The 25579-nt window shown below is 37.5% G+C and overlaps 2 protein-coding genes across 5 annotated transcripts in view; one reads left to right on the top strand and one right to left on the bottom strand.

Moving 5' to 3' along the window:
- Positions 1-1250: 1250 nt before the first annotated feature.
- Positions 1251-2921, top strand: INSM2 (INSM transcriptional repressor 2). Its single transcript, XM_021679940.1, has one exon. The coding sequence runs from the start codon at positions 1251-1253 to the stop codon at positions 2919-2921; it is 1671 nt and encodes a 556-aa protein (XP_021535615.1).
- Positions 2922-5038: 2117 nt separating this feature from the next.
- RALGAPA1 (Ral GTPase activating protein catalytic subunit alpha 1) overlaps positions 5039-25579 on the bottom strand; it is a 247730-nt gene continuing 227189 nt past the window's right edge. For 2 of the 4 annotated variants that reach the window (XM_044918202.1, XM_044918204.1), the window contains 3 exons: positions 15148-15272; positions 13558-13560; positions 5039-6398 (listed from right to left, as the gene is read on the bottom strand). In XM_044918202.1, coding sequence (XP_044774137.1) covers positions 6250-6398; positions 13558-13560; positions 15148-15272 — 277 coding nt within the window. In that variant the 3' untranslated portion in view covers positions 5039-6249. The remainder of the gene's footprint in view (positions 6399-13557; positions 13561-15147; positions 15273-25579) is intronic. The other 2 variants (XM_044918201.1, XM_044918203.1) reach the window with 1 other exon arrangement.

The following is a 25579-nucleotide window of genomic DNA, read 5'->3' as shown; positions in this document are numbered from 1 at the left end:
ATATTGTATTATGGACTTTTGGTACTTTATTATACGTCTGTCAAATTTTCTAATTATTTCATAGTTCGGCTGGTATTACAAACTTTCAAATATCTTCTAGTGCTTAAAACAGTGCTGGGCACATTACAGAGTGCTGGATGAAAATCTATTAAATCTGGCCCATTGCACACCTTTTGCAAAGTAGTCCTTGTATAAGGGGAAGCAGATGTAATCCTGATTCTGCCAGTATTTCTCAATCTACTCCATGCTAAACAGGTCAGTTAGACACTAAGTCATGTCTCTGGGTAGTACAAGTGGAAGGTGTGAACAGAGAAACCACTTTATCTGAGGACAGTCAAAAATTAGATCCTGCTTTCCCCTCCCCACTCCTTTTCCCATCGGGGAGGGGACATTGATAAGACCTGAGGACCAGGGTCCAGAAGCCTGCTGGCGTCCTGAGCTCCAGAGGCTTGCCAGCACGCACGATCTCCCGCACTGAGAGCCCTTCTTCCCAGATGAATTCTCATAGTATCACAGACGCGCGCAGTGTCGATCGATACTGGATGGCAGACGTGCTCCCACCGTCAAGTGTAGGCACAGGGAGGTGGATTTAGCCGCCCTGCCGCTCCGTCGCAGCTTCTCATCAGCTCAATAAGGGCAGAGGACATTAACCCGTTCCCCAGCGGACACCCACCCAGTTGCCTCCTGGGGCGCGCCGCCCGTGGCCCCTTCCTCTCGCCTTCCTCCCTCTCGGCTTCCATCAGAGTCCCTCGCGTCGGGGCCACCGCAGGGTCCCAGCCCGCAAAGAAGGCGCCCATCAGTTGCCTCTCCTCATGGCTCCCTGGACAGCCCCCCCCTGGAGGCAGCGGAGGCGGTGAGTGCCGAGCTTCCTCACACTCTGGACCTTACCTTTTTGTATCTTCGTCCACCCGGTGGGCGGCAGGGGGAGGCGGCACGAGCAGCTCCTAAGCCAGCTGCTGGGGCCCAGCCGAGGCCGCTGTGAGGTGGGGTGGGGGCGCGGGCCGCAGCCAGCCTCTCGGACCCCTGTGAGCCCAGCCAGGCGAAAACCCCGCCCCTGGCGCCCGCTGCCACTCCTGATTGGTCGGTCTAGCCTGAAGGCGACCGGTGGTCCCCCGGCCCCGAGTCTCAGCTATAAAGGCAGCCCACGCATGACGGTTGTGGCGAAGCTCAGGTAGCTGCGGTGCTCGCCAGCTCGCAGCCCCCGCGGCGCCCCCTTTACTCTTTGCCCCTTGAGCACTCCCGACTCCACCATGCCGAGGGGCTTCCTGGTAAAGCGAACTAAACGGACAGGCGGCTCATATCGAGTGCGCCTAGCTGAGCGGGTTTTCCCCCGGCTGGGGCCCCAGGGGGCGCCGCCCTTTCCCGAGGAGGTTTCCAGCGCCCCCCAGCCCGGTGCGGAGCAGGTGGCAACCCCCACCTTGGAGGAGGAGGCGGCGGCCCGGGAACTGTCGGGGTCGTCCTGTCGGGCGGCTAGGGTGAGCCTGGGGGAGGGGGGGCAGGAAGGTGCTGCGGAGTGGAGGGCGGATGGTAGGGAGGGTCCAGGGCCCAGCCCCAGCCCCACGAAGCCGGCAGGCGCGGAGCTGCGCCGGGCATTCCTGGAGCGCTGCCTCAGCTCACCCGTCTCTGCAGAGTCCTTCCCCGGGGGTGCCGCCGCGGTGGCTGCTTTCTCTTGCTCGGCGGCGCCAGCAGCTGCACCGACCTCGGGGGAGCAGTTCCTGCTGCCGCTCCGGGCACCGTTCCCAGAGCCAGAGCTCCATCCAGACCCTGCGCCCCTCTCGGCCACCCTGCACGGCCTGAAGCGGGCCGCTGGCAACGAGCGCCGTGCCAAGGCCCCTCCGGGCTGCACGTCTGGACCTGCGGCCGCCGGAGTCAAGAAGCCAAAGGCCATGAGGAAGTTGAGCTTCGCCGATGAAGTGACCACATCCCCCGTCCTGGGCCTGAAGATCAAGGAGGAGGAGCCCGGAGCACCGTCCCGGGGTCTGGGGGGCAGCCGCACGCCACTGGGGGAGTTTATCTGCCAGCTATGCAAGGAGCAGTACGCAGATCCCTTCGCTCTGGCTCAGCACCGCTGCTCCCGCATTGTACGCGTCGAGTACCGCTGCCCGGAGTGCGACAAGGTCTTCAGCTGCCCTGCGAACCTCGCCTCCCATCGCCGCTGGCACAAACCACGTCCCGCAGCGGCAAATGCCGCCACAGTCTCTTCAGCCGACGGGAAGCCTCCTCCTTCGTCTTCCTCCACCTCCCCAGACTCTGGGGCTGTTGCATCTTTCTTGGCGGAGGGGAAGGAGAACAGCCGGGCAGAGCGAGCGGCCGATCAGCACCTGCAGGCGAGGGACAGCTCCAGGGCGGAGCACCAGGACAGCGCCCCACACCAGGGCCTCCAGGTGCTGTCCCACCCCGAGCCACCGCTGCCTCAGGTCCCCTTTACGGAGGGGGTGTTGGGGCGCCGGGTGCCTGGGCCAGGTAGTGCCAGTGGTGTCGGGGGATCCGAGATCTTCATGTGCCCATATTGCCACAAAAAGTTCCGTCGCCAAGCCTATCTGCGCAAGCACCTAGGCACTCACGAGGCAGGCTCTGCTCGTGCGCTTGCCCCGGGCTTTGGCTCCGAACACGGTGCCCCACTCGCCTTCGCTTGCCCCCTGTGCGGGGCGCACTTCCCGTCCGCAGACATCAGGGACAAACACCGGCTGTGGCACGCGGTCCGCGAGGAGCTGCTCCTGCCTGCTCTGGCCGGGGCGCCCCCAGAAGCGCCGAATCCAGGCGGAGCATCCGACGGGAGTGCTCAGCAAATTTTCTCGTGCAAGCACTGCCCGTCCACTTTTTTTAGCTCCCCGGGGCTGACCCGGCACATAAATAAGTGCCACCCCTCAGAAAGTCGGCAGGTACTGCTGCTGCAGATGCCGTTGCGGCCTGGCTGTTGAGGAAAGAGATGAGGAAGATTGTGCGGTTGGCCTCGGAGGAAACAGATCATGGGAATTTCTGTGGGGATTTCTTGAATTTGCAAGTTTACCCTCTTTCCTGCCTATATTTTCCTCTCCTAAAACTCCCAGTAGTCAATGTTCCGCCAGAGAAGCGGACAGCGAAATGTAAAATCCCTCTCTAGAGCAGGTATGTATATGGTATAAACATTCGCGGTCAAGGACTGTCACTTTAAAGCCTTCTTGCTTTCCCCACGAAAATAGGATTTCCCCCCTCACTCTGGAGACCCTAACGAATCCTATATGACTTGTAATTCCTATGGAAAGTCGTAGTGAATGCGTGCATGTCTCAGTATCTACAAAGGATTCTAGCTACCGAAAGTGGTAGTCGTTTTTTTGTTTGTTTTTCCCCTCTTGCCATCGCAGGCGCCTATGTAGTTTCTGTCTCAATAGGGTCAGATACCTTGCATTGTATATTCTGTGAATTGAAAGTTATGTGATTGGTGCCAAACTTACAAGGGGGGTGGGGAAACACTCAAGACCTATGCCTGTGGGCAGGAAATGTAAGAGGATGTTTGCGCTTTTGGGGGATGTGGGGATCTCCCTGTAAACGTTCCTTTTCTCAAGTATTAGTCCATTCTTAAGTGTTTGGAGGTGGGGAGGGTGCTACTTTACTTGGAGTTGAGACACCCCCAAAATTCTCACCTTTAGCTTTTTTGGTGTGTTTTCAGGAAGAGATATTTTAAAACTTTAAATAACAGCTTTTTGGAAACACAACTCATTTCCAGAAGTTTGACTGTTTTAGTAGGGTTTCATCCAAATTGTTTAATCCTTCTGTTGTAAATCTCATGCAGTGTGATGATATATGAAACTATGTTCAGTTTAAGGAAGATGTTAATACCTATAATCCACTATGAAACTGAATGGGGATTCATTCAATATTCATTTTTCAGCAGCAACCTGTTTTTCAATTTTTGTAAACCATATTCAGTGTACACTCTGTACCCATGCTCTAATAGCCAGAGTTTGGGACACTGGCTGAGTATTGCTTGACAGATAGCCCATACTTGTAAGATGCTTACCACCAAATAAATGTACATAGCTGGTACTTTGTTGTGTTCTGTGTTTGTCCTGAGAATTTCATTGAACACAGCCTATTTTTCAAAGTCACATTTCTTATCTCCCCAAAGCCAGTATCCTACTTTAGAATCTTAGTGACCCATTTAGACAGAATACAGACAGGAAAAATTGTATTTTGTAAATGAATGTAGTGATGCAGAAATGCAATGGGAAAATTTCCTTTGATGTATGGCTTGCACAGAGCTCCAAAACGCTTTTTAAATCTAAAGATACTTTACTGCCTAAAATGTCAATGGAAAATATATATTTTCTTAAAAAAAGTAGTTTTATCTAAACATGAAAAAAATCATGTTAATTGTGCTAATTAAGTACAATATTTCCAAGTTGGTATTTTTACTCAATTTTGTTATAAATCATCAATCCATTGGGTGTTCATTTTTAAAAAATGAAATCACCGTAGAAATGTGTAAGCAGTTACTTTGATTTTCCTTTTTTAATTCTTCACCTTGGTTGTGGGAAACTGTCAATATTGTTTAACCTTGTTCTCAGGGACTCCATTTGCTTATCTTCTACATAAGCTTTCATAGGAATTTTATTTTCTACAGTTTCAATAGCAATCTATTTTTATTTTTAACAAAAACTTAAGTGCACAGAAGTCTGGAAGGTTATTTTAGAAACTGTCTGCAAAAAGTTTTTTTCCCCCTGAATGTGTATTATAAGACATATTGAAAATTTAAAAATCAAAGAAGCATGAGGCTAAGATTAATTGATGCTTTAACCAAGTGCATTGCGTGAAGTTTCTGGCCAGCCGTTATGAAGGTGTAAGATTGCCTGCATTTTCAGTGACTGTGGTAGAGTCTCTGAGAAGTTGGGGTGTATCCTAATAAGGGAATTCAAATTCCTTTTTCTTGATTTGCTAAGATAACCTAGGTTTATGCTTTATATCTCTCCATTAATCATATAGTTCTGCAAATATATTAAAGACAAACAGACAAGAAATATAAAAGACAAATCAACGCTCGTGGACATAAGTGATAAGAATATTTTTATTGTATTATTAAATACCGTATCTTTTTCTTTCACTGTTACAAATTTGTAGATACTACATGAATGATGATACATAATTTATATTTTAGAGTTTGCCCGTATGATGTATTTACACATGCAGTTAGTACTGATGTCATGCTACATTTCCTTGGGAGATGCCCGTTCAAAACAAAATATGAACAGAATGTGAGCAGCTTATTTAACTGTAGGAAAATATTTCTGGAGGGTGGAATGAATACCAACCTGCATCAGCAAGTTCAGTATTAATAATATTAGATTTAATTTAGACTCCTGGGTCATGTTCCCTTTTCTTTTAAATTACACATAATTTAAGCAACACATTTCTATCAGAAAAGTTTTTTCTTTTTTTTTTTTCTTTCTCTCCATCCCCCCAATTACCCTCTTTTTGGTACTCAGGAAAGAACACAGATATACCAGGATCCAGCAGCCAATAATACAGGGCCACAATCTCAAAACAAAAATGGCATTTAACACTGATACCATTTAAAAAGCAAAACATTAGAAAAATATTTGGAAGCTAAACACAAATCAAAGTTCAGCACAGTGATTTTTCTGGTTATGAGATATATCCTGGCATCATCTGCACAGCCAAGAAATGAGGCATTGCTTTGGGAAGAAAAAGTTAATGCTAAAATTATGTCAGCTGGAATTTGAGATGCTAAAAGACCATTTATTTTAAGTGTTTTATTTTCATAACATAAATAATCCATACACATCCTGTGTATTAAGATTTGCAACTTTTGCTATAACTTTACAAATGCTTAAATTTAAAAATTTACATTTGTAAAAAAATTATACATTTACTGAGCCATAAAGTTGCAATGGGGCACAATAAATAAAATAATGAGACTATCTGTCCAATTATAGTTTGGTTCAAAGTTAATCATGAAATTAAAAGTGAAACTGCTTAGACATAATTATCCAGGAAGGTAAAGGGTATAGAATAAAACTCCACCCCCCAAAAATATGGCAGCTTAGAGTGTTGGGGGGGAAAAACAACCAACTGAATAAACAACCCAAATCTAAAATATTAACTTACAAATTATTTAAATCCAGTGTTTTCTAAAATAAATGTTCAGGAAGAAACATGCATGTTATGGCAAACACGAAGGCCTGAAAGGGTTAACACTATGTTCATGCTAAGGTGGTTACTGCTGATCACACTGCTGGGCTGCTTGTCTCCTTAGGATTTATTGGCTGAACCAGAGGATCGACGCAGCTTCATGGACATGCGGCTTTTGCTAGTTCGAGGAGACATTGGAGAGGCCAGGTCAGCCCCGTCTACCTGCGTTGCTGTGGGAGTTTCACTGGATAGAATCTCTGGGTAGGAGCCTGTGGGAAATAGCAAGATAGATAACAAGTCGTCCGGCTTCTCATCCCATAAGAAATATTCTTTCTGTTACTGATCTGTAGTATGGATCCCAACCCTTAATGAAGTCTTTTGAGGGGAAAAAGCAAGACCAAAACTTGCCTGTTAGAACAGCCTACTAACATTTTATTTAAACTCCAGTAATCTGGTGGCTCATGTAATCATATTAGGAAGAAAGTACCAATTATTATTTCCAGAGCCAGAACCAACCAGAGAGCTCCTCGGAAAAAGCAATGGGAAGCAAAATCTTTGGGCCAGACAGGACAGGGGTCCAAAGCATCATTAGCATGCAGGGAAGGGCTTAAGAAGCAGGTGAGAAGGACAAATTCCTATCTCTGGGGTACAGGGTATAACCAAGAAAAGAGTCTTCATTGCTCAAACTCGAAAATAATAGTACCAAATGGTTCCAAAAGGAATTCAATACTATGAGACCATCATACATGATGGGTATTTTAATATGCTTCTAGAAAGGAGCAAGATAAATTCCTGGGAGAAGGAATAGGACAAGAACTCTTATCTGAAATTTAATAAAAAAAAAGACAAATTGACCCCTCAAAAGAGACAAGCAATGCTTTTGTTTTTCCTTAACTTAAATTTTTGCAGTTACTCTATCTAGTCACAGCAAGTAGGTAACTAGAATTAAGATATGAAAATTTAGAAGCAAACACAAATTCAAACTGGAAAATTTTGTGTCATTTACAAAATAGTTCTTTACCTCTGCACTTTATTTCAATGAATTATGATTCTCTAATATACAGTAATGCTACAAAACTTGGCACACTGTAGGCTCTCAAATATGTAGTATAAAAAATTACATTAAAAATAAAAGCCCTTAAAAAAAATCTGCTAACTTACAATTTAAAAAATTCTGTGTATTTTAAGGCACTTTAATCCAGATTTTCTGGGCCTTATGTATGTGAACATTTTCTTTATGTATGTCACATACACACACATCACACAGGTTGCAGGCTTATTATACATCTCCTCACTCTGCAGGAAAACTTTTGGCATGTTTGTTAGCCAATGTAGCACCTCACAGAAATTTCAAGCATGGAAATAATCATACTAACACTTCCATTTAGTGAGACATTTGTGCCTAAATTGAAGTTATGAATATTGAACAATCAAAACTGTTCAATAAGGGTTACTACAGAGATGTATTATTAAGAATCTATCTTGGTAGAACCCTTCAAAGTGTTTTTAAGGTGAAATGCTATAATCATACTTAAGAACAAACATAATCAAGGAAGAAATATTTTCTCACTACTTAGAATTCAGGTTAATTGCCTTTCTTTTCAAAGTAATTTCTCCAACATTCTTTCTTTTCTAACTGAAATGAGGTTGGCCTTCAAAATACAAGGAGAAGGAAATATATTTCTGTTCACCTTTACTCTTCCTGAAGATCTGAATTGGTTCAGACTGGACCCATACTGGAAAACCTAGAGGAGAATATGAATCCATGGCCCTTTTTAGGGAAGCACTGCAGATGGATGGCAGAAGGAAGGTGAAGAGCGGTAGCTCATGCTTTTCTGGTAATGCATATTATTCCCGGCCAATCATGAGAGGCCTTCCCATGGCTGTTTACCTTAAGATGGCCAATGTTTTCTAGCGGAGGTTTTGGGAGGAAGAGAACTATCACTGCATTTCTTTCTTTGTTGTGAATGAAGAAATGGAGTAGCGAGCAGAAGTGAGGAAACAAAAGAAAAGACAGATAACAGATATGAGAGACACAGTGCAGAATTGTACAGGTGTTAACCAAGGAGCAGAGAAGAGAGTAATCAAGTTTTTATTATGAAATTGGGCATGCAATGCACTAGGGTGATGGTGTTTCACAATGGACAGTGCTTTGTAAATTCAAATGTTATACTTACCAACTAACAAGTTCAAATAGGAAAAAAAAGAAAAGAAAAAAAGTCTATGAGAGATTCTATAAACATCACTTTTAACGTGTTCATTGTACTGGAGGCAGTTTATCCTAATCACTAAGTCATAAAATCTCCAGAGCTGTACTGTCCAAGACAGTAGGCATAGCCATATTAAAATTAATTAAAAATTAAGTAAAAATAAAAATGTGGGTTCTTGGTGTACTAGCCACATTTCAAATGTTGAGCAGCCACATGTGGTTAGTGGCAAACCAAAATGGACCGTGCAGATACAGGGCATTTCCATCGTCATAGAAAGTTTTACTGGAGAATATTGCTTTAGACTATGCCCAAATCAAAGAATATTTTCCTCAAAAACAGCAATTTCTCCATGTCTCCCTTACTGCCTGCAGTGTGAAACTCCCTTCAATGAACGAGAGTCAAATCAGGCTTTTTAGTGTGTGTGGTATATAGCTTATCAGTACCTCCTCACGTTTTGGCAAATGATATTTATGGAATATACTCAGCATATTCAAACTCTATAAATACTTTACAGTGGATAGATCTCAATTTTAGATGTAAAGAATACAGTGATACCTACCCTTCATTTCACACCCTATTCTGCCCAAATATTGATTTCTATCACATGAGTCATAAAGAATGTTGCTTTATTTAATCATTTCTATTATTAATATATCCTCAGGTGGAAAGTATCATAGGCTCCTATGTTTGTTCATACTGTATCTCTAACATTCTTACAGTACTCAGTACACACTTTATCTTGATGGTGTAATTGATTCATATATTGTGCACTGGTTACAATGAACTATTACAAATAACATGCTGAATATGACTTTGGGAGTCTATACACATTATAAAAGGGAACTCAATGGATTGTTATTTATTGTGGCTTTGTTTGTACTGCTTGCTGACAGGTATGACTGGTTTAAAACTGCTAGTTATTGGTTAAATAATAGCCTTTAAAAAAATATTGTGACTTTGAAAGTAGTTCCAATGAATACTGAACTAAGGGGCTCTGTGATGTGTTAGGAAGAACATGGGCATGGGTTAGACAGGCCCAGGTTAAATGCCAAATCTGGCATGTTACTAGCTGTTGGATCTTGGGCAAACTGATCTAAGAGGTTTTTTGTTTTGTTTTTGTAAAATGGAGACAACAGTAGTTATTTTTCAAAGTTGTGAGGGATGAAATGACTACATATGCAAAGATCCTGTAGCACACGGTAGCTACACAATAAGTTTAGCTATATAATAAAGCTACTAAACAGAGAAGAGTAAAAATTTTTTTTTAAAGATTTTATTTATTTATTTGAGACAGAGAGAATGAGAGACAGAGAGCATGAGAGGGAGGAGGGTCAGAGGGAGAAGCAGACTCCCTGCCGAGCAGGGAGCCCGATGCGGGACTCGATCCCGGGACTCCAGGATCATGACCTGAGCCGAAGGCAGTCGCTTAACCAACTGAGCCACCCAGGCACCCTATGAAGAGTAAAATTTAATAGACTTTGGATCAGAACAGATGAGGATTAGAAGAGACAGAAGTTAGAAATGTTTTTGAAGAAAATGACCACTTACAAATATAACCATTGAAATGTGGAGAACAGAATATACTGTTTAGTTTTGAGGACATTAAAGAACTTATCCACTCTTATGCTGATATTCCTACAAAATATAACCTTACTTATTAAAGTTTATAGACTACCCCAATAACCTTACTGCTTTAATATTGTTAAAGGAGTTGATTAGTGATTAAGATTAGCATGTATGCAACACCACTGGATGTCCTAAAGGAAACCATATATAATTTATTTTTTTAAGTAATCTCTACGCCCAACATGGGGCTTGAACTCATGACCCTGAGATCAAGGGTCTACTACTGAACCCTACTGACTGAACCAGCCAGGCACCCCTAAAATTATATAGTACAGGAATACAGGCAAACAAAGTGGTTTCATTTTGAAAATATTAAAAAACTGCCATTATTGCATACTTAGAACATATTAGTCTAAAGCCTGTCATATTTTATCTCCTTACAAATAGAGAAAACTGGGTTTTGTGGATAATAAATAACAGAACTAGGATTTAAATCCAGATCAGTCTGATTCCAAAGCCCATACTTCTCCCATGGCAACCTTAGCTATTTAAAAAAAAAGGACTTTTTTCAGTGCGTGGAAAAATAAGAGTCTTTAAGAATCTTTAACAATTTCTAATTTATAAATATGACAGGTTGTAGGGCAATTTCTCTCAACAGCAAGAAGGGACTGAAAATATTTAGATTACATTGGTAATTACATAGGTAATATAATAGTAAATATAATAGTCTGACTCTGAAGTCAGACTCTGGCTTTACCAAGAATCAGGTGACTCTGGGTAAGCTCCCTCGCCCCCCCTGCAATAGAACTGCCATGAAGATTAAATGAGAGAATGCATGTATAGTACTTAGCACAGTGCCTAGCACTCAGTAATTGTTCAATTATTCTTTTATTATTTTCATTATAAAAATTTTACATCTGAATGAATGTTCTATGTGGAAACTGAACCTAGTAATTATTGTCACAAAAGGTTAATGGGACTTTAAGACTGATATTATTTGCCTCTTGGACAACAACACATAATAAGCCAAATTTTCAAGTTCAAAATACTGAAAACAGGATACAATTTGGCTGCTTCTAATTTCAGGCTAGCCTAGTGATACATACGATTAGGAATCTGTTTTAAAAACACAGCAAACAAATATATAGCTTCTGTTGTATGTTGAAGGAAACCGATTACTGGCACTAACAAATAATATTTAGGATATATATAAAATAACTATCTTCTGAGGAGCTACAACGTGTTCTTTCAGATCATTTCAAAGCCTGGGAAGGGGAGGAAAGTTTAAAATAACTTTTAAAGAGGCACACCAAGGTCAAGAGGTTACCTAAAGCAGTGGTTAAATTTTGAGGATTTATCCCTTTTGAAGATTCAGAGAGAGCGATCTGACCATCATAATACTATCCCATCTACATGAGGCAATACAGATTTTGTGAATTAGGAGCAAAACTGAAATTAGAAGGAAGATTAGACGCTACTGTAGGTCTTCATCATCATTTTATCTAGATTATCTCTTATTTTGATGGCATAGAAATAGTTGAATCTAACTACTAATTTTCATTATTTATTTAAATAGGAACCTATATGTAACCTAAAGGAACCTAAAGGTCATTGGTCTGTATGTAGAAATATACGTATGTGTGTATGTATATATATGCATAATAGAGAAAAACACCAACCAATCCTCTAATATTTAGAGTGCTAAAATTTCTAACTTAATTTGTAGAAAAACAATAAATCCAAAGGGCAGTATCCACTCAATTAAAACAACAAAATATTAGAGGTAATTATAGATACACTACACAATAAGCATTCAAAAATATTTGTGGCTAATGACAGTAAAAAAGACATTAACACTGAAAAAATTATGGGTGTATTGTCGATGTTGACATGGAGGAAGACAATATTTACTGTGTACTTTCAGCAAAATATGATCCTGTTTCTTGTTGCTGGCATTCTAGAATTTCTTTTATTAAAGAAAAAAAAGACTTGAATGTAATGTTAGGGAAAAATATCTAGATTTTGAACTGGTTACCAGTGTAATCTGGCGAAGAAAAGGAGTAATTTCATTTTAAAGTTTAGAGTCAGAGGAGAGATGTTCATGAATATAAAAAAAGTTTAAAAAGGAGGTCACTGTAAAACTTTTGATATTTTCCACACACATGCCTGACAAAGATAAAGGGATTTTTTTCCTGTAATTTTTTTTTTAAATAAAGGACAAGAAAAATCTAATAATGGTTTAATGTAGTTATGGGAGATCAACAAAGTGTGACATCACAATATCTCCTTCAATGACCTTAGGGATAAAAATAATTTCCCTTAAGTATCAGTCTACTGTCACAGAGTCCATTTTGAGAAAATACAGTTATGAAATTTATGGATCAACTATGATACACCAAAAATGTTTTTCATACTTATTTAAATAATACTAAAAATTATCCAGAAGAATCCTCTCTTGGATTTCAATTCAAACAGTTGGTACATTAGTGTTAACCAGAAAGCAGGTTTTAGATAATCTTGAACCAAGTTATTAGTAAACTTAAAAAAAAAAAAAAGTATTTTTCCACACTATTCCGTGGAATATAATTATATAATAGGATTGGTTAGAAAGAACAGATTATATTCATTATATGATCATACTGGCATTTCTTTAAAACTTAATTTCAAATTATTGCATTTGTTATCAATTAGTGCTATCTTATATACATGGAGTATGCAAAGGAGAATCTAAAGTTGATTCTCAATTGCAATTATGAATGCATTTCTTCAATGTGTCAACTAAATTTTATTATGCAAAAAAGTAAAAATGAACCTAAAAAACTTCACACTATTATGTAATTTTTGCAAACCATAAGTCAGGTTCCTATTGCTATTTCGTGGTTATCTCACTTCTTTCTCCCACCTTGACTTATAACTTTAAAGGGAGTTCTATTGTATGGAGTGGTTTATGATAGGATAATCAAAATCTGAGATAGGAAGAAAAAGATAATCATTCTTCAGATATCTTAATGTTTTTGCTACTATAGAAGGAGCAAATATTTCACTTTCTTCGTATTGTGTTGAACTGAGAACCACCCTGATAAAAATATTTTATCTTTCCTAAGTATTAAAGTCTGCAACAAAACAAAACAAAACAAAACAAACCCAGAAAAACCCCAAGAATGTATTTGGTAATACTGGAATAAGTTATTTACAGATAAAAACATCCTTCTAAAACTTAGGGTGCAAATTTTTATAATGATTCCTAAGGGCAAAGACAACTTAAAAAAATTAACTGAAAATAATCTGTAGCATAGTATTATGTTAAAATTCATACGTTCATTACTATTGAGATAATGAAATTTTAATAAAGTAGTAAAATACATGAAAAATGAAGCCAACAGAACCTTGACTTTGTTGCTGAGTCTCAGAAAGCAAGAATACTACTCCCCATATTATGTATCTGACCAAATGTGCAGGATAATATGCACAATATGAGAACATTAAGAAGAGGAATATGAAGGACTCCAGTTGGTAAACAAGTACAACATGAAAACTGATGGCTTTTATCAATTTAAGGGGGAAGTTAATCTGAATATGGTCCTATCATCAATATTTTTCACTTGTGAAACTTATGATTCGACTATGTGATATATGAAAGTGTTATTCATACCTACTTTAATAATGTCTGGTATTTTTCAGATATTCTCTCTTACTAAAAAATGAAACTTCCAGTTGTACTTAACTAGTTTTTATTTTGTTGTTCATTAATTTACTTTTAGTATTTTTTTTAGCATCATTCTTAATGCCAAGCAGAGTTATTTTAGATTGTCGATCCATTGAAGTGAATCTAAAGACTTTTTAATCTCTTTCTCTTTCAAAAGATTCAGCCTAGTCTACATAATTTTCCTCTTTGCTAGGTCTTTTATATTAATTTGGAAAGGGCTCTAAGTTTTTTGGTAAGATTATTTTTATAATGGCCAATTAAATGAAGACAGGAATGGAAACTTTAATTTTATCAACTAAATCTCAATTGAGAATTAGCCTTTTCTTTCCCCCAAAATAAATGAGGCCAGAAAAGGACTATTATGCCTCTTAAATACAAAGAAAACTTACATATCATAAAAGAGAATTTTAAGGTTTCTTATGATGAACTTCAAATATATTGTATTATTTTTTCTTGTTCCCTTGAACACTATTAAAATAGTCATCTTTGTATTCCAGGTGCCTAGTATAGTACAAGGCACATAACAGAATAAGCATCTGATGAGTTAAGATATGCAATAACAATGCGCAACACATTACCAAATACAAAGACACACCATTTCAGCTCAGTAGTACTAGCTTTTTTCATGCTGAGAAACAAAAAAAGTCAATACAACAAGATCTAACTAATTTCAACCAAGGGTTGCTTCTAATTATTAGTTATTTTTATCCCAGAACCAGGGTTAGTGTTTCATGCAGACCTGGGTTAGTAAGTATAATTCTGGAAGAAATTTAGTGACAATTTCTGAAATGTTTAGTATAACTGAGGGCAATGTTAAGTTTGCTTATTGAGTTACAAGCTTAGTGCTTGCTAGTTTTTAAAAAAGGAAATGGGGGAAGAACAAAGGGTGTTTTGGTTGACACTTTGTCTTACCTTCAGATAAACAGAACTGATATTTAATGATCTAAAGAGGGAAAATAAAATAAATGAAACAATCATAAGGAGTGCAAAGTATCACAGAAAAGGAAGGCCATGAGTCATTTATTTTCTTACTGATTTTTTCAAAATTAGTTAATTGTAAAAATGCAGTACCCTCTTACAGTCTTTAAGTATCATAAAATAATTTACCGTACCAACCACTTCTAAATCTAGACAGTTGTTTAACTTTATTTGTAAAATTAGAGATAAGGCAATATTCTTGGCCATAAAATTTGATCCTCTAAAGGTGAGAGAGAGTACGTGCTCAACTTGTGTTTCTTTTGCAGATACTTCAGTAATGATCCCATGAAACACAACAGTCATGGCCAGTAGCTCAGATAAAATGTGGTGCATGTACTTTTATGAAGATTGTTGACTTCTCAAGGAACTGCATTTAGGTAAAAGAAAGTATAAGTTAAATTTACAGGCCAAATTAACTCTTAAAAAATGAAAAATGTATTTCAATAACTGGAATTTCATTCAAGCAAGTTTTCTATTATTTTAAGAGTTTAGGACAAAAGGGTATTGCATTTCAAGTTCCAGTAGTGACAAGTAACTAATACTCGCTTTTAATCTTACCGGCATCAGATGGTAAATGATGGTAGGGAGCTGGAGAAAAAACCTGTGCTGCAAAATCTTCAAATGTCGTTGGTTCTAAATGGTGCTGGACAATTGTTTGCAGGTAGCGTGCTCTCTCTTCATAGCTGATTCCCTTCAGTTAAGGATGTACTTAAATGCAGCTTACAGTGGAAAAGAACAGACCTTATCAAAAAGGACCACTCAGATTGCTAAGCCATTACTTCTTAATAAATGTACTTAATAAATTCACTGCTCTTACATATCATTTAAAAGTATGGCTTTTTAAGGAGCAAAAAAACAGTTTTTAACATAAGTTAAAAGGTGATTTTTCAGGTGATACCACTATACACGGCAGCTTAAGAGGGAGACATTTACTAGAAAACAGTGATAATACTACTAACCTGTTGGAAGAAAGAAAGGTAACCATTTACTTGAGAAAGGATTCAACGGCTATCAGGTCAGCCTAGGCTCATTTTATCTTGTTAAATTGGCTTCAATCTGCAGATTTACTCTGCAAAGCCACATAATAAATATTAGAATGCTGCTTAAAATACTGTCTGTAATTCTATATTTTTCATTTATAAAAAGGCTTATTCTGAGAAATTCCTGCATATCTTCTTATTTTTCTAAAATCCTTGTATTTTCCCAACAATTGTTCTCATTTTGAATGGAAGACTACTGTTGCAGTAATCCTCGATGTGGTTAAGATAAATACATAGTTGAATCTGTACGTCAGGAAGAAATATCTAGTCAATTATAACACTGAAACAAGCAGGAATATTTGCAAAGAGTCCACAGGACTCCTAAATACTGTCTAACAAAGCATCTACAGGGCACTGACACTGACAGAAAAATACTGTACTTCCCTTTCACCACGTTTTCTTCTCTGATATTATTGACAAGCAACCAGTACCTTGAAGTGTTGTTGCTTTTGAACAACCCACTCCAGGCTTCCTGTTTCAGCAGGCCTGATTGTGCTGTTAGCACAGAGAGGGCGAGAAAGGGAGAGAATACTTCTGTCGCTCACGAAAGTAGCTATGGAAATGGCTGTCAAAATGCAGAGCAGCAGGCAGCAACATACAATTATCAGGGAAACTCACATGCTGACTTCATGTCGTATCGTTCCTGAACTGAGAAATCAGTTAACCTTCCTTGTACAACTTTTAAAAGTTGTCCTGCTGTATCAGTGTGCTATGTTGACAGGCTTTGCAGAAGACATTTACATAAATAGGAAGGCTAATAAAATTTGCCTATGGGTTTTTCTTTCTTCACTGAATTTTTTCCAACACCCATTATAATTTATTTTCCTCAGAACTCTTTATTTTTTTAAAACTGCAATTCAATTACTGTAGCTCTTCATTTCCAGAAATTGTAGACTAAGCCTACAACCAAGAGCAAGAAAAAAAATTGGTAAGGAAGATAATTTAAAGTGATAATTCAACTGGAGCTAACACAGCCATAGTTACATTTACAAAAGGTTATTGATTAAGAAGAGGAAAAAAGCTAAGAGTTAAAGGTAAGACTATATTCATTAGGTACTTAGACTGTGATGTCTTTTGCCCTCTAAATGGCTTGAGTACTCTCTTCTCGAATTACAATTTATTTTATGCATTAAATATTGAAATCTGAATTCCAATTTCTTGCAATCCATTATTTTCAATTATGTACACTGGGATTGAACTTTGAAGAATTCTACTTCTTGGGAGAAGACGCTATATTAAAATGATCAGTGGAAAGGATTTTATGGAAGAAACAGATATTTTTGAATGTTATCTTAGAAAAGTAATATAGCACACTTTAAAAAGGAGGTATATGGTTATAAGTGGAAGAGGATGAAACTGATGGTTCAATCTAAATAATACCACATATCTCACAACTTGTTGGGAAGTACTTTTTTCATTGGGGGAGATTCACAGCTGCCGAATTTTCTGCAGTTAATAGAGTCCTTTGATTCACAGCAGTGCCCCTTGTACAAAAAATACTGGCCTTTGTGTATTACCAGAAACTAATTTTCTATTTGGCTGAAAAAGGAAAAATGGGGTTATTGCTTCTCCCTCCTACAGAGCTTTTCATTATGCCTGATGCACTCAACTTCTAAGCTCTTCTGAGAAAAAAAATAACTGAAGAGGCAAGAGGTAGAAAAATGAGCTTGTTAGCACATTAGAAGTGAAGTATCTTGGTGGGCCCTAGAAATTCCCAGTGGTGTGTTAACTTATCACTCTATGCATGCTGGCACTGATAGTCTCCCAATTGATCACTCTCTTTTCGCACCAAAGGTGCTGCCAGGAAGCAAAGGCTGGAGGCCCACAGGAGAACAGTCTGCTATCAAAACAAGCTGTTTTTAAAAGTCTGCTTGAATGGGTAAAATGCTTCATGAAAAGTAGGGTGGAGACACCTACCTGCTTTTAAAATGCTCTACTTTCAGAGGGCCTATAAATGAAGTATTTTACTTTATCTTATTATATTTAGAGTTGACACAAAAAATTAGGCAGATAGAAAGCAAATGTTAATATTTCTAAAGCCAGGAGGATAGTTCCAGTGCAGTAAAATTTAATAGAGGAATGAATATCTACATAAAAGACATCTGGACTGTAATTCTATTTCACTATTACAAAACTGAAGAAACTCAAATATAAAGCTATATAAACTAAAATTACCCAGCTATAATGTATTCATTTTGTATAAAAACACGGGATGTATTTTTTTAATTACAAAAAAATCATTAAGGAAAATGATGCTCTAAAAGATTTTTAAAAGTTCAAGTCTAGGTGGCAGAGTCAGTGAAAACAATCATTAATGGTTGAATTTAAATGAAAAACCGTAGGACTTATCAAAAATTAGGCAGGCTAATGTCTGAAAGTTTCCTTTTTGGGCAGTTGTTTATGGTAACTCACCTTCGAAAAGCTAAATATTCTTTATAAACAACATCGAAACAAACCAACCTAATCTACAGTACTTACATTCCTCCCCCGCTTCTAGAAAAACATAAAGAGATGTAAGGAACTCTACTTAAACCACAGTTCTGAGTCCATAAACAGGATATTTTGTGATTGAGATGATGATAAAATCAGTCAAAAACAGTGCTGTTAGCATCTGCAATGGTAACCATAATCCAAAGCTATTAATTCCTGTATCTCCTCATAATAGATCAGACACTTATTCCTTAAAAGGCAACTCTCTAGGGAAGAGTTATTAGTACCTATAAATTGAGTGGCATACACAAACTTGATCACTAGCAACAACAGGATAGCTCAAGCTATATTCCTACTGTGAGTGCATGTTGCCACTGGCATTGAAATTAAAAAAAACTGAAACGGGTGAGATGATAGATAGGGAATGGTAAAGAAATTCAAAGCAAAATTTAAAGTACAAGTCTATGTTGAATTAAGGTTTTTGTTGTAAATTTAAAACAACCCAAGCCAAAACTAGCTAATAAAATGCCACTTGATGAGGGAGACTTTCAGCTGGTAGGAATCTTTAATACAGAACTAGCCAATCAAAAGAAATAACACACAGGTGCTGCAATCACAGCAATATAATTATCCACTAATCCTCCTTCCTTCTACTTTGCAAAAGCAGAAAAGGGGGGAAGGAATATTCCTATTCTAAAGATAATAAAGGGAACTAAATATTTTTTCTAGTATAAATACTTTAAACCTAATCTGTGCTTCATTAATATTAACATTATTATTCATTTTAAGTAACTACTTTTGATTTTAAACTTACATATGAAATTATTTATGGCCCTCTGTCACTGTGTCAAGACCAGCTGTCAAGAAACTGGGGTTCAATTTCAGCCTCGTCCTGGAAAGCGATGCATGAATTTTCTGTGCTGCAGTTTATCTATATGTTAAATGGGGATACCACCACCTGCTCCTATTTATGTAAGAGGGATGCTGAAGATAAAAGATATAAATATAGGGTAACCCAAAAGTCTGCCTACATCTGTGCTAAACATAGTTTTTCTGACTTTTGGTTCAAGTTTTTGTAAATAGCAGGTGCTGTCTCCCTGAGGGCAATTTTCAACGTCTGTTTAAGGAATATACCTGTCTTCATGTGCAAGAACTCTGATAATATTTGTGGCATGTACAGAGGGACTTTTGACTTATTCTTTTTTTTTTTTTTTTTTTTAAAGATTTTATTTATTTATTTGAGAGAGAGAATGAGAGAGAGAGAGCATGAGAGGGAGGAGGGTCAGAGGGAGAAGCAGACTCTCCGGCGAGCAGGGAGCCCGATGTGGGACTCGATCCAGGGACTCCAGGATCATGACCTGAGCCGAAGGCAGTCGCTTAACCAACTGAGCCACCCAGGCGCCCCTTTTGACTTATTCTTATGAGAAAATGATTTCTCATGAGAAAAAGACAATATGAAGAAAAGAAGGATAATTAGTACACTTTTCAATTTTACTAATGCATAGGGAGGATATAGAAAAGGTAGATTTGGTTTTAAAGAAGCAACAACCTTTCATTCTCTACAATTTTCTTAATAATCAGAATGTAACTGTGAACTGCTTTTACTTAAAGCAAGAAAGAGAAAAACCTTCAGTTTTGTGATCACTAATCCCATGGCATGCCCAGTAGGTTTTATACACATTTAGCTCAGCTGTAATTTGTAACTAGTCTCAAAAAAAACTGAAGTGTGTGTGTGTGTGTATAATATTGTACATAGCAAGAATGAGTATGAAGTATTTTTCAGAAAATGCAGTTATGAAAATTACAATTTTAAGTATATGTCTGAGACCTATCACTGCTTAATTATAATTTCCTCTTAAGTTCAGATTTAATGCTTGCTTTCCTAAACAAGAAAAAAATATTGGCTCCTTTTTAAGTAAAGGCAAAGTATGTAGTGTGTTTATATCTATACTCAATATCATAGCCTCAGAGATTTAATGCCCATTCTGAAATTCCTAAATTAGTAAAGCACTTGCCTGCACTCAAATATTTCTGTGGCTTCTTTGCTGTTTTAACACTTAGGAATTTTATCTCCCTTCTCTGTATGGAAGATTCCAAGAGCAGTAATTGTAGGAAGAGGGAGGAGAGCACTACTTACAATATTCACCAAGTTTGTAAGATGGTTGGTGGGAGTTTTCACATCACAGGACTCAACAAATGCCACAAATGAGGGCCTCCCCCTGCTCTCAGAGCCAGTTGATAAACACCAAGTATGCCTTCTTCTTTGTGCTTATACTCCTAATAAACTAGTGGGGAGACTAATGTCATAGGGGCAGAGACCATGTCCTTTTTATTTTTACATATCCGGCACCTAACACAAGGCCCAGAAGTACTCAATGACTGTTTATAAATTATAGAAGGAATGAATAAAGCTGGTCTGATAGTTAATAAGGAGACTGTTATGCAGACAGCCTCCTTCCTTTAATCCCAATTTGGCTCTCCAGAAGCAAAACCCTTTTTGGTCCAATATAGTTGGGACTTTGCTAAGATTGGATTTAGAGACAGAGTGAATTCTCCTGTGAGAGTTTGGTTCCACCCCTACCCTTGATCTTGCTGACCTTCTTTGGAAGAGGAAAAAGTATGTATGTATACATACATAAAGTGTAGTATTAAGAAAAAAGAAAACTAATAACTTCAAAAAAAATCTAATTGCCTAAAAAAGAAATTCTATAAATCTTGAAAGTAATTACAACTCATTACAATTTAGCACTGATAAATATTTTGCCCCACTGGTTGTGAAAATTTTTTGAAGAAATCTTTAAAATTTTCATAAATTCTACAGTGGTATGAGGCAAGAAATTTAGTTAATAAACTAATTCTATTCATTTAAGTGGCCATCTGGAAAGAAAGGAGAAAGGGAAGAAATGTCGAGAAAATCTCTAGATAAAAATCAAATGAAGGGTAATTTCAAAAAGTTTAGGCAGATTTCTAAAACTGCGCTGGTACACTATAAGAACAGATGTAACAATACTCTTGAAAAATAATATTCAGAAATTTAAATATTCAGGTTTTTAAGAAGACTTTGAGAGGGTTTATCCCAGGGCATCATTTATTGAGAATAATTTAGGACAGTCTGAACTAGAGGAAGGATACAACAATCATCTACCAACATTACTTTCAGGAAACTTAGCAAAATCAGCAAAATGTCTATTCGGCAATAAGCCTCGCCTGGATGGAGAATACAAACAGATTTGCTTGGAAAAACAAACCTGCTGATCTGTAGAGTTGGCACTAGAACCTTGGTCATTTAATAGTCCAGTGCTCTTTGTATATCCAATCTCAATGATTTCAGTTTTGTGTGGAGAAAAGAAAAGGCATAGAGGCATTTTAGTTAGCTCAAGGATGGCCAACAGAATGACTGTTAGCTTAAATTTGAAGACTGCCATTTTTGAAAAATGTTTGCTTATATACTAGATATCATATATAATACAGGAAAAATCCTTGGCATGGTCTAGTAAAAATGAGAAAATAAACCACATTTGACTTTTTAGTTCTAAAGGGCCTTGAAATTATCTTCAAATATTCTGCAGCAATGTCATTACACAGGGTCTTGGAGAAATAATAAGTTTTACTGAGATATAGGATATATGTAGATATATTTTGTAAGTACATCTCAAAGATCACATGGTTGCTATTAGCAGTAGTACAGGGTCATATTTTCTTGAAATATACAGGGCAATTAAGTACCCCATGGCCTAGGCACTGCTCATCAATAAGATGAAAGTAAACTATACTTGCTTACATTATAAAGCAAGATCTGGTAAATTAATACTCACTTCTTTCCTACAGTAGCTAATCAAGACACATGCAGTGTAGCTCTTATACTGTAAAAATTTCCCCTAAGTAAATGGAATGAATCTTGGTATTGTTTATTTGTATTACCTTAACAGAAATTCTTCTGAAAGTCTGCAACAGGTTGTAACAAATTATTTTGTATGATTTTTATGATGCATTATACTAATGAAATTCTTTAGTAGTTGCTACTATCTACGCAATGAAGGAAAAGCTGTGATTTGTCAGAGTAGACAAAGCTGGGCTTTAATCCATCCTTTTAACCATACTGCCAAGTCTATATTGTTTTCACTGCGTCTCAATTAGGAGACAGGCAGGACACCTGGTACTTCTTTATCTAAGTCCCATGGGCTGCCAGATGACTCAAAATCCATAACAGGTGCTAAGGCAGTGTGAGGATAGTCCTATTATTGAAAGCTGGAGTTGAATAAAATTTGGACCATATATAATTGCTCATAAATCAGTCAATTACTAAATGAAAACATTAAGTAAAAAGTTGATAAGCCCAATTCTACCAAAGTTCATGTAAATACATTTAAAAAGATTAACCTTAAATAAATAGGATTAAAAATTTAAACCTCCCTAAAGGTTCTGAAAATCCTTCCTGATTTAATAATCCAATAATCACTGGTGGTTTCTAAAAAGCACTAACATGATTATGAAATATGTATATTCCACTTTCATGAAAGTTGTATGAAGTAAAACATCTAAAAGAAAAACTGAGTTACCTAGATTTCAAATTCATTAAATTTAAAATTTTAAAGTTAAAATTTTAGATTCTCATTCTTGGTTAAGATGTACTTGAAAATATTATCATTAAGTAATAACGAGACTTTCACAGTCAATACAGAACTGCTTCAGAATCACAAGTATTAGACTAAGACTTTAAAAAACATTGGGGGATGGTTAGAAACACTTTGTTCCTTTTTGGAACAAAAATTTCAGTACATTATAGTTGAGGAAATGAATGTATGTGTTTGAACTAAATGCTAAACTTGGGATTCTTGTTAGAAGATTGCAAAAAGGAAAAAAGTTAAGTGAAATTTTACAGTGTACAATTACTTACGTGTTATCTCTACCTAAATGTGTACTAACTTAATTAAGATTTTGTTTAAATGCTATAATTATCTGGAGTACAGAAAAAGTGATTTATTATCATGGTAAGTAGTTACAAAGTACAACAAACTGTCATTTAAGACTGTGTCATAGAATCTATGATAAACAGTATATTCGCTTAAACTAATGCACTATATGCCCCTAGGGAATGATGGGCTTAGAGACTGGACTTTAACATCAAAATCTACCCATTAATCTTGACTTAAATATAATCTATTCTACAGTAAAAGGAAGAATGGGCATTCAATGAATTACTGTTTTTGAAATACTGCACTGGTGCCCATTTACTAAAAGCATTTAAGGGGACATGAGGAGATGGACAACTAGTAAATTTTACAGACTGTTACTATTTCACAAACATGCATTTGATTTTTCACCAACTTAGCAAGAACATCCCATTTAAAAAAATTATAAATTAAAGGACATGTTGCAGAAATTATAATATTGCAATATAATTTAGTCAAGTTCAGCTGAAATCATCACCTATGGAAATATGCTGTAGGGTCAGGATCCTAGGGGCTGAAGTAGATCATTGTTTCTTTGCATCAGAATCACCAAATGCTTGATTAGACTGACCAGAAAAAAATGGAAAGGCCAGCAGTAGCGTTTATACAAATATCATGGCATACAACGCTTCATAAAAAGGGAAAGAACCCTCAGATTTTTAAATATACCTGAGAAACAGACTTCAAGGAGAGAGCGAGAACCAGAAATGACTGAAATAGTTATCAGCTATTCATTTAAATGATAAATCTGGTATTAACCCTAAGATTTGCTGACTAGTTTATCTACAGTGGATTATTTTAGCACTTGCAATTGTTATGCATAAGATTAATTTACATTTCTATATTAATGTAGCTTGTAGGTATTCAGATATTTGGGAATTCTAAAAAACACAGTATAAAGGAAATTAAGCCAAATTTGTGTTTAACTTTATCTGATACATGGATTGTGGTTTTAATCCATTTTCCCTTATTTTAAATTAAAAAAAATTTTGTGAAGATTAAAAAAATACATTTTCATCTAAACATAAAAAGTATCATAAAGCAAAACTGACTTTGTTATAATCTGGTGGGTTTAAAATAGATAATGGCATGTTAACAAGGAATTACTACAGGTGGTTGCTTAAATATATTTATTTGCTTTCTTTTTATAGTAGGTATGTGCTAAATAAAAGTTAACACTCCTATCAAGAGAGTAAGTAAATGTAGAAACATCAGTTCTACAACAGCTATTTTTGCTCCTTCTCTTTTCTGAAGAGCAATTAGTAAAGCAACCCCTTCCCCTCCTCCCTAGTGCTGTCAAGCTGTTCAGAGCAGTTTGCAACTCGACAATGGTACCATTGTGAATGCTCTCTGGGCTTCCTTCCCACAGAGAGTTAAATGGGCAGTTCCTGCTGCCCATGATTGGTGTCCAGTGAAATAATACTCAAGAGCCAGGTTTTATCAGCTTCACGCCAAAGAAGTGAAGCCAGGGAACCCAAGCCTTCATATCATACTGGACCATATGCCAACCCTGATGGCCCCAAAGGTTTATCACTATGAATCAGGATCCATCATGTCCCTTGTGAAATTTCACTTCACATACCTTATGTGAAATGCAAAGCTTCACTAAAAACCAAACCTTCTTTACAATTGGCATGAACAGATGGACGGTAACAGTGGTTTGGCAAGCAAAAGTTAAGATTTAAATAGGCTGTATTCTAGTGTTTGAGAGGAAAAGCAGTTAGAAGAAAATGGGGAGATTTGTGACCCATAGTTTAATTCCATTATTGAGTTATTAAAAATTCAATGGCAAAACCCCTTATGTTTAGGAAAAGAATGGATTAAAAGCACTGCAATTCCTATGTCAAACAAGGTTAAAGACTAATTTCAGCTTTACATCCTTCATTCTTTGCTCTCTGAAATCCATAAATAGCATCTAAATCTACTGCTGTTTTTATATTTAAACAAAGACTAAAATAAAACTTGTACATTATGTAGTAGGTGTAGTGAACGATAATGTGAGCATACCAGTGCACCTTCATCACTAATATAAAAAACATAAGGGTTTATCAGAAAAAAAAAAGTCCCTGTTCTATCACAGGTGAGAATTTAATGAAGATGGAAGTAGAGAAACTTCATTTCGTTATTTATTTTTTTAAGTTTTTATTTATTTGACAGAGACACAGTGTAAGAGGGAACACAAGCAAGGGGAGTGGGGGAGAGAGAAGCAGGCTTCCTGAGGAGCAGGGAGCCCGATGAAGGGCTCGATCCCAGGACCCTGGGATCATGACCTGAGCTGAAGGCAGACGCTTAACGACTGAGCCACCCAGGGGCCCCTTCATTTTGTTACTTTAAGGACACCTGATAGAGTTCTCTACCTTCCTTGTATTGTATGCACTATATGATCTAACTGTTAAGACTGGCGTATGTGGACCATACTACCACACTGGATTTGACAAAACAGGTAAGATGGCGTAGTGCTTTCTTTTCCTTTGCTCTTTTTGCCATGAAGCCAATGTGCTATCAGAATAGGATAAAAAAATACCTCATTTATCAGTAACATAAAAAAGCGTAATTGTTTGTAAAAGC

This window comes from Neomonachus schauinslandi, chromosome 9 (genome assembly GCF_002201575.2).
Source record: "Neomonachus schauinslandi chromosome 9, ASM220157v2, whole genome shotgun sequence".
In the NCBI taxonomy this organism is placed as follows: domain Eukaryota; kingdom Metazoa; phylum Chordata; class Mammalia; order Carnivora; family Phocidae; genus Neomonachus; species Neomonachus schauinslandi.
This window is presented reverse-complemented; position numbering and strand designations above follow the sequence as displayed.

What these genes read in the sequence shown, in the direction of transcription:
- INSM2 (XM_021679940.1), top strand. Translation starts at nt 1,251, where the DNA reads ATGCCGAGGGGCTTCCTGGTAAAGCGAACTAAACGGACAGGCGGCTCA.